The sequence below is a fragment of the Physeter macrocephalus genome, chromosome 14 (genome assembly GCF_002837175.3).
Source record: "Physeter macrocephalus isolate SW-GA chromosome 14, ASM283717v5, whole genome shotgun sequence".
In the NCBI taxonomy this organism is placed as follows: Eukaryota; Metazoa; Chordata; class Mammalia; order Artiodactyla; family Physeteridae; genus Physeter; species Physeter macrocephalus.
In genome coordinates, this window is record NC_041227.1 from 116,598,447 (window position 1) to 116,608,375 (window position 9,929).

General features: G+C 47.8%; 1 protein-coding gene and 1 non-coding gene across 2 annotated transcripts; both read left to right on the top strand.

The window, feature by feature from the left end:
* Positions 1–2,379: 2,379 nt before the first annotated feature.
* EIF1 (eukaryotic translation initiation factor 1) lies at positions 2,380–3,649 on the top strand. The gene is made up of 3 exons (XM_028499474.2): positions 2,380–2,434; positions 3,142–3,305; positions 3,450–3,649. Exons 1-3 carry the CDS (start codon positions 2,404–2,406, stop codon positions 3,594–3,596), a joined length of 342 nt encoding a protein of 113 aa, XP_028355275.1. The 5' UTR covers positions 2,380–2,403; the 3' UTR covers positions 3,597–3,649.
* A 405-nt stretch (positions 3,650–4,054) lies between these two features.
* LOC102989826 (uncharacterized) lies at positions 4,055–9,929 on the top strand. Its single transcript, XR_003683135.2, has 3 exons — positions 4,055–6,780; positions 8,149–8,229; positions 9,326–9,929. It is a non-coding gene; the product is annotated as an uncharacterized protein (transcript).

The window sequence follows — 9,929 nt, forward strand, 5'->3', positions numbered from 1 at the left end:
CATGCCGCGGAGCGGCTGGGCCCGTGGGCCATGGCCGCTGAGCCGGCGCGTCCGGAGCCTGTGCTCCGCAACGGGAGAGGCCACAACAGTGAGAGGCACGCGTACTGCAAAAAAAAAAAAAAAAAAAAAAAACTGATAACTAATGGGAACCTACTGTATAGCTCAGGGAACTCTGCTCAGTGCTCTATGGTGACCTAAATGGGAAGGAAATCCAAAAAAGACGGGATATATGTATACATATAGCTGATTCACTTTGCTGTACAGCAGAAACAAACACAACATTGTAAAGCAACTACACTCCAATAAAAATTAATTAAAAAATAAAACTATCAAGTACACCCAGCTTTTCCTCCCTTGGGGTTTTCCATGTGATGGGCTCTCTCCCTTTAAGCATCAACTGGGACGTCACCTCCTCAGAGGCCTCCTGAAGCCCTTGTTGTGATGTGCTCCAAGGACAAAGAACAAGATAAACTCAAAGGGCCAACATCACCGGAACAGAGAGTTACCAGACCCTTATCACTCTGTCACAATGAGACCATTGCAACATCTCTGAGCTTTCCCAAGCAGCATGCCTTGCTCCTTTCCCATCCCATATAAAGGAAGGTATTCATGCCACAGGAAACATGTGGACCCTACCCAATTGGCAGGTGACTCACAAGTCCCTGGCTATAAAAACAGACAAGCAACCCATGCTCATCATAGACTTTCCCTGGCTACCAGGAAGTCGGCCCACTGTTCTTGCAGTGACCCTTCTCTTTAATAAACTCTTCCTTACATTCTGCCTTGTGTCTGGAAATTCTTTTCCAACCCGTGCTCAGACCATGACACTTGTCACTCTCTCATGTCACCTTATTTACTTCTTTCTTGGCACCTGTCACAATCTGTCATCTTATTTATTGTCTCTCCCTCCCATTAGACTCCACTGGTGCCAGTGACCCTGACCATCAAGAAACATAAACCCACAGTCCTTGGGGCCAGGATAAATTTTTCTGTTTGCCTTGCACAGTGTTTTTCCAAAATTAAATTTATTGGCAATGTTTAGAAATCAAAAGATTTTATAGAAACATCTGAATTTCAGGGTTCTCTTGAAAAAGAAGATCTAGCACAATGGGCTGGAGACGCTGCAGCCTCTGATTTTCACCCCGGCGCTCACCACACCCCATTACACCACCCTTGGCTGTCTGCACTCCTTTACCTTACTTCCCTGGCCCCTGGAAGCCTTTGGAGTCTAAAATCACACTAGGTACCCCTGCAACTATGAGCATTTCAATTAATGAAAGTGCAAGAAAGGTTGACTGTTTTGAAGGAAATAGTTTAACTAAGCTCTGGGAAGGCTCAACCCCACACAATTTGTATGACAAAAAGGACCCCCTTCCAAGTGCGTGAATTCTTCTTGGCCCCCAGAACCAGCGTTACTCTCCCTTGAACTTGTGCTAATGATCTGGGCATTCTTTCCTTAGACGATCTAAACGATACGTTTAAAGTGGATTAATCCATTTTTAGATTAGATTCATCTAAATGATAAATTAATCTAAATGATAAAGTTAAGGTTTTGGTTATACTATTGTACGTTGAAAAAGTGCCGCCCTAAATCTGTCACGGAGCAAATCTGTAAAGTAGGGAGTAAGTGGGTAGCTGGGTGGGTATGAGACAGTGGGAATTTGTCGTGTTTGGGAGGGTCAGCATCTAAATCGCCTCTAAGGAGTGCCAATCTACCCCAGGAGAAAACCCTTCCCTGCAACAGGGTCAAGAAGGCGGAACAAGCCAGAGAACATACGGTGCAGGCGCAGAAACCTCCGCCAGTTGTCTGCACCGGCCAGACACCTTCCTCCAGCACTGCGCAGGCGCCTAGACGAACCAACCCTTCCCTCCCCCTTCTATCTCTCCCCTAGTCGAGAGGACGCCCTCCCGCAGCACACAGTTCCTGCGCAAGCGCCGTCCCGCGTCCCCGCCTCCGGACCAATTAGAAGCGGCGGCGCCCGGGCGCAGGGGGCACAACGCCGTGGTTGGGGCCTGGACGTGAGGGCAGCGCGCTGGCGTCACAGGGGCGGCTACATAAGTGAATACAGGCACCGCCCCTCCGCCCCAGTCACTGAGCCGCCGCCGAGGACTCAGCAGCCTCCCCCTCGAGCCCCCTCGCTTCCCGACGCTCCGTTTCCCCCCGCCCGCCTTCTCCAGCCGCCGCCTTCCGCAGGCCGTTTCCACCGAGGAAAAGGAATCGTATCGTATGTCCGCTATCCAGAACCTCCACTCTTTCGACCCCTTTGCTGATGCAAGTAAGGGTGATGATCTGCTTCCTGCTGGCACTGAGGACTATATCCATATAAGAATTCAACAGAGAAACGGCCGGAAGACCCTTACTACTGTCCAAGGGATCCCACCGAGGAAAAGGAATCGTATCGTATGTCCGCTATCCAGAACCTCCACTCTTTCGGTAAGTCCCGGAAAGGCTCCAAGAGGAGGAAGGCCCGGGCGGGGCGCTCCGGGTCCGCAGCCAGGGCCCGGAAAGCTGCTAAGCGTTCCGGGCCTTAGGAACTTGGGTAGAGGGGAGATGTCCGGGCTCGCAGGCAGTGGGGCCGCGGCCTGGGCCCTGGGGTTGGCCTCTGAGCGCGACCGGAAGGAACGGGCGGGAGGTCAGCCCTTGGGCGGGTCCGGCGTCTCGGGTGGCGCATTTACTAATGGCTCCCTGGCCTCATCGGGCCACACCCGCCCCTCCCGCCACCTTTTCGTCACATCCCATACGTCACCGCCGTTGTCACGGAGCTGGGAGGGAGAGGCGGTGCCAGCCATAAGTGACAGCTGCGCGCGCCAATGGGGCGGGAAGCGTGGCTCCGCCTCGGAGCTTGGGTTCCGGCCGGTTGCATCAGCTGGGTGGGGCGTCGCCGGCCAACCCTGGCTTCCCCGACATGTGATCGGCTTCCGAGGGCGGGCCTGGGGCAGGAAGCCCAGACTTTCTCCCGGACTGGGGAAGCCGGCCGTCCCGGACTGACCTGTTCGAGGAGAGCCAACAAAGAACATACCTGATCTGACCTGGCCCTGACGATTTCAGTATCAGTTTCTGCACACGGAAGAGATCCAGTGGGAGGGTGGCAGTGGGATCTGAGCACAGCAGCACTAAACGAGCTTGACCTTTCTTCCCAGACCCCTTTGCTGATGCAAGTAAGGGTGATGATCTGCTTCCTGCTGGCACTGAGGATTATATCCATATAAGAATTCAACAGAGAAACGGCCGGAAGACCCTTACTACTGTCCAAGGGATCGCTGATGATTACGATAAAAAGAAACTAGTGAAGGCGTTTAAGAAGGTAGGTTTTTAATGAGATTGTAGGGAAATCGCATTTACCTTGCCTGCATGGGGCTGCTGTCCTGTATTACTTCCTGAAAAGGGTTATTTGTGGCATTTAGGCCGTTGAGCTGCCTAACTTGTTTTGCTTGCATTGTCCTTGCAGAAGTTTGCCTGCAATGGTACTGTAATTGAGCATCCAGAATATGGAGAAGTAATTCAGCTACAGGGTGACCAGCGCAAGAACATATGCCAGTTCCTCGTAGAGACTGGACTGGCTAAGGATGATCAGCTGAAGGTTCATGGGTTTTAAGTGCTCCTGGCTCACTGAAGCTTAAGTGAGGATTTCCTTGCAATGAGTAGAATTCGTAGAGGTGAGTTGTCACTTCCTGTTAGTACATTTGTGCCTCTACCCTGGCTAACTAATCTGAGATCTGCCTAGTCTAGTCAGTTTCTGCTGGGGACATAGAAGTTTGTTTTCTAAGGCTGAGCCAAACAGTTGAGTTTTTGAAGTTCATAGGCAAAATGTATTTCTGAAAGCAAGGGATTTGTCTGCCTTAAGTTTACTGTTTATATGGATCTACTTTAGGGGTGCAATTGCATGCAGACAGATACTAAAACAAGCAGGATGTCTGGTTGGCTGTTGCTAAGTGCTAAAATCCTACCTGTTGCACCATTGGTGGTTAACTGAGTGTACCCTGAGTTAAGAGCATCTGGGCTCTGGGACTTCTCTTGACCAGTGTAGAAGCAGGAAGACAGGATTGTTGTCATCAGAAATGGAGGCTTTAACTCCATTTCCTCTTTAAAACTGCCCTTTTTTCCTTTGCAGATTGGACTGGCTAAGGACGATCAGCTGAAGGTTCATGGGTTTTAAGTGCTTCTGGCTCACTGAAGCTTAAGTGAGGATTTCCTTGCAATGAGTAGAATTTTCCTTCTGTCCCTTGTCACAAGTTTAAAAACCTCACAGCTTGTGTAATGTAACCATTTGGGGTGTGCTTTTAACTTGGACTAGTGTAACTCCTTCATGCAATAAACTGAAAAGAGCCATGCTGTCTAGTCTTGAAGTCCCTCATTTAAACAGAGATCAAGCAGTAGGCACCTGGCAGTGTCCGGCCTGAAACAAAGCAGTAACAGTGATGTTTCAGCCAAGTCCAGAGCCCCAAGATCACAGACGGCTATGTCTGGCCAGAAGCTCCTCAGCAATCCCTCTACAGAGTTCCCTGCCCTAAGAGAATGTCGCCACCTGAACAGCCCTCGGTGAAGCTGAGAGTGGAGGATGGGGTGAGGCAGCGACGGCAGCTGTACTGCTAGAGGGAGTCTTTGATCATCAGGGGAAAGATCCCCTGGTACCTCCAGCGTGACCAGGTGGGCAGAGCTTAGAGCAGCCACCTTCCTTCTATTGAGGTGACAGGACATCTGGCTTGCCACCAAGGTCTTTTTGACCAGACATATCCTAGCTGATCGATGTCCAAACTAGAATGTGAGGCCAACCTTCTATCAGAGTTAAACTTTTGACAAGGGAACAAATTTCAAACCGATGTATCAGTCATGTAGCTGTAGAGCTCGCAACTTACTAGCAACAGCTGCCCAATGCCATGTGAAGTAACAAACTGGTTTTTGGTTCTTTTTGGGTTTTTTTCCCCCTTCAGTTTTAATGTTATGTAATGTATTTAAACCCTTATTTAAATAAAACTTGTTTTCAGAAACATCTGACTTGCAGATTTCTGTTTAATAGTCATAGTCAATCTTGTATGTGTGGAGGAACCACAGAAATGCCAGTAGAGGATACATCTGCCCCTGCAGCTCCTCAAATGGGGCCTCAACCTCTTAATGAGAAACTAGTGAGCTTGTCCCTCCAAGTGCCCCCCACGTCAGCTGTCTTGTAAGCATTCAGCCAGAGCTGTGCTGTCCCATTAATCTGTCCTGAAAGAAGGTGCTGCTTGGCCAACTGCCTGAGTGGTTTAGTGGTTGTGGAGGAACTTGCCTTGTGAGATGACAGGGCAGAGTTGGTTTGGAAATCCTTGAATTCCCTTCTTAACAGGTCTTAAGGACTGTGACAAAATGATAAACATGGTGTGCGGCTTGATGTAATCCACAAACCCTAGAATAAGGCATAACGAAAGTACTTTTTCTAGAGAATAGGTTTGTAGTATTAAAAATCTAGTTACTAAAATGTTGGAGAAGCTGATACTTAATGTTGGGAGGCCATCCCTTGACAAAGGGCAGTGAGCAGTGAAGTGTATCAAAGTCTGCTCTTAATGGGGCTTCCCTGGTGGCGCAGTGGTTGGGAGTCTGCCTGCCAATGCAGGGGACACGGGTTCGTGCCCCGGTCCGGGAAGATCCCACATGCCGCAGAGCGGCTGGGCCCGTGAGCCATGGCCGCTGAGCCTGCATGTCCAGAGCCTGTGCTCCGCAACGGGAGAGACCACAACAGTGAGAGGCCCACGTACCGCAAAAAATACAATAATAATAATAAAAGTCTGCTCTTAGGGCCATTCTATTAAACACAAAATCTTCTGTTTGTGGGTTATGAATTGGTCAGACTTAAGTGATCAGTTAAGAATGGTCTGAGGATGGTCGTTAGGAGTCAATGCTTCCCCTCTTGGTTGCCGGCCCATTTTGTAAATAAAGGTTAGCCTCCCACATAGAGGCCAACCTGGAGCCAGGGAGGTGTGTGTGGAAGAGGAGGACAAGTGAGATGCAGGGCTGAGCCAGTGGTAACTGCCCTGAAAACAAGATTCTAACCCCAGAGGCAGATGCTTGTAACCGAAGATCCTACAAAACTGATTGTGTTCAATAAACTTACCACTTGGCTCCAAATGTAGCGGCATTGTTCAAATTATTTGGATGATACTTTTAAAAATCAGAAAGATCTGACTGTTAAGCAAACTGGCTTGTAGGGGCTTCTATTACAGAACAACCTAGAGGCCAAACCCACAGAAGACCACAATCAGAATATGGGATGAGGGGCTTCCCTGGTGGCGCAGTGGTTAAGAATCCGCCTGCCAGTGCAGGAGACATGGATTCAAGCCCTGGTCTGGGAAGATCCCACGTGCCAAGGAGCAACTAAGCCCGTGCACCACAACTACGGAGCCTGTGCCTTAGAGCCTGCGAACCACAACTACTGAGCCCGCATGCCTAGAGCCCATGCCCTGCAACAAGAGAAGCCACCGCAATGAGAAACCCACGCACCACAATGAAGAGTAGCCCCCGCTCGCGGCAACTAGAGAAAGCCCACGTGCAGCAGCCAAGATCCAATGCAGTCAAAAATAAGTAAATTTTTTTTTTTAATCTTTTAAAAGAAGATGGAATGAAACAGTAAGAGAATCCTGTGCTGTTGATGTGCTGGTCCTGTGCTAGGTTGTTAACATTTCTTGTGGCTATTAAAGACCTCCAGTTCTCCAGAATGGGACTATTCTTTGGAAAACTAGCAACATCAGTATTCAGTCAGCTGTCTGGAACCAACCAAAACAAATATCTGAACATAATGGCAAGAGGTTTGTGAACGTTATTATTATTTTTTTTTTTGGCCTCACCAAGTGGCATGAGAGATCTTAGTTTCCCCCAACCAGGGATCAAACCTGTGCCCCCCTAGTGGAAGCTTGGCGTCTTAACCACTGGGCCACCAGGGAAGTCCTGGTTTGTGAACATTCTAATCAAATTGATGTGACTTGGGTGTATCTCAGGGAATGAAATAATTAAGAAAGGCTAGGGACTTCCCTGGCAGTGGTTAAAAATCCATGCTTCCAGTGCAGAGGGCACGGGTTCAATTCCTGGTCGGGGAACTAAACTCCCACATGCCGTGTGGTATGGACAAAAAATAAATACACAAATGGGCGTGCCCCCCCCCCCAAAAAAAAGCCTAATTGTCTCCATTTGATAGCTAAGAAATATGAAATGTGGAAATTCCCAAGGCTAATAGGTGGTTGCACATTTTCTAGAACCCAGGACTCTCCACTGCTGTTCCCACCAGATGACCTAAATAGTTTATTTTACAGAGGTTGCATGCTGGGTATATGCAGTGCAGCATGCAAGGAATCGTGGGCCTCAAAAAGGCTAGTCAGACACAGTGTGCTTGGGATGCTGACCCCAGATAGGGGTGTGAGACTGGCACACAGCCGTGACACAAGGCAGAGATGGGTCGAGGCCACCAGTGGCTTGACCAAAGAGCTGCAGGATCTCTGAGGATTGGGAAATCCCCACCTCCATCTGGACCCCATAGGACCAGGGAAGGCTTCATAAAGGAGGTGCCGTCAGAAGCAGGGCATTCCAGGCAAAGAGAAGGAGTCAAGACCCAGGGGTGGAAGCACCCTAGTGTGTGTGAGGAACCCATGGCTGGAACAAAGGCTCTGCATGGAGCAGAAATAATTCAGTGCTGCCACTCACTATATGCCAGGCCGGTGCTCAACGACTCATTTCACAGTACGGACTCAGTCCCATGGTAAACAGATTCAGAGGGGGAATATAACTTAACCAGCAAGTAGGTGGGGAGGAGGGGGTGGAGGAGAATAAGGTCTGGGGGGAAGACTGGTGTGAGGTCAGAGTGGGCTGAGCCCTGAGCTAAGACGTTTTGATGTTAATATGCAAAAGAATCACAGTAAAGAATGTCTCCCAGGGACTTCCCTGGTGGTCCAGTGGTTAAGGGTCCACGTTCCCACTGCAGGGGGAACAGATTCGATCCCTGGTTGGGGAAATAAGATCCTGCATGCCATGCAGCTCGGCCAAAAAAATAAAGACTGATTAGGAAGATGATTAATAAAATTTACGGCCAAAAAAAAAAAGTCTCCCAGCTCTCTGCTCCTTAGTTCCTTTCTCCCACCCCCAGTTTTTTCTCTCTGCCTCATCCTTCCCCTCTCTTCCTTCAGTCTCCCTGCCCAGCCCGATGCTCACCCTCGGCAACGGGAACAAGCAGGGCCAAAGACAAAATGAAGGCAAAATGCAGACAGGTGAGCTAAAACTACTTTAAAACCTATTCAATTTTTAATCTATAAATAGGTCAAAGAAACCCAGTATATTCGTGAACAAACATTGTACCAGGAGGTTCTAGAATCGACTCCCTTCCTTGTTTACCAGCCTGGGCGGTACCCCATTGTGGCATCAGTGTCAAAACACTTTACTATTATTCTGAAAAGGGATGAATATATGTATATGTATAACTGAATCACTATGCTGTACACCTGAAACTTAACACAACATTGTAAATCAACTATACTCTAAAGTTTTTTTAAAAAGAATTAAATTTTAAAATCTATATGGGAGGGACTTCCCTGGTGGTCTGGTGGGTAAGACTCTGCGCTCCCAGTGCAGAGGGCCTGGGTTCGATCCCTGGTCAGGGAACTAGATCCCACATGCATGCCACAACTAAGAGTTCACATGCCACAACTAGGAGTCCGCATGCCACAACTAAGAGCCCGCATGCCTCAACTAAGAGCCCACATGCCACAGCTAACACCCGGAGCAGCCAAAATAAATAAATAAATTTTTTTTTTTAATAAAAAATAAAATCTACATGGGAAAAGAATCTAAAAAAGGTTGAATATTTGTATATGTATAACTGAATCCTTATGCTGTACACCTGAAACTAACACAACATTGTAAATCAACTATACTCCAATAAAATTTTAAAAAGAATTAAATTTTAAAATCTATATGGGAGGGACTTCCCTGGTGGTCTGGTGGGTAAGACTCTGCGCTCCCAGTGCAGAGGGCCTGGGTTCGATCCCTGGTCAGGGAACTAGATCCCACATGCATGCCACAACTAAGAGTTCACATGCCACAACTAGGAGTCCGCATGCCACAACTAAGAGCCCGCATGCCTCAACTAAGAGCCCACATGCCACAGCTAACACCCGGAGCAGCCAAAATAAATAAATAAATTTTTTTTTTTAATAAAAAATAAAATCTACATGGGAAAAGAATCTAAAAAAGGTTGAATATTTGTATATGTATAACTGAATCCTTATGCTGTACACCTGAAACTAACACAACATTGTAAATCAACTATACTCCAATAAAATTTTTTTTCTTTTTTTTTTTTTGCAGTACGCGGGCCTCTCACTGCTGTGGCCTCTCCCGTCGCGGAGCACAGGCTCCGGACGCACAGCCTCAGCGGCCATGGCTCACGGGCCCAGCCGCTCCGCGGCATGTGGTATCTTCTCGGACCAGGGCAAGAACCCGTGTCCCCTGCATCGGCAGGTGGACTCTCAACCACTGCGCCACCAGGGAAGCCTCCAATAAAATTTTTTAAAAAGAATTAAAAAAACAAAACAAAAAACTACTATTCACTGTCACAATTACTTTGAAATTAAGAGCTCCTTGACTAATTTTTAACTTTTAAGGAGATAAGACATTATTTCAAAATTAGCTCATAATCTGAGGCTTTGGTAATTTCTTCTCTTGCACTTAACTCCAATTAAAATATTCATAAAATGCACTGTTCTTGGTGGAACCTGTTAAAAATTCAGATTCTAGGCCCCTCCCAGGACAATTTGGCTGTCCTGGGTATTAGCTAACCAGTGCCCGGGTCCCAGCTACTTTTCAAGGGCCTACAAAAATGGCTAAGGACTGAAGAAAAATGCATCATTTCCAAAATTTGACTCAAAAACTGCAAAATCAGCATAACTGTTTAACACTACAAAAGCTAACA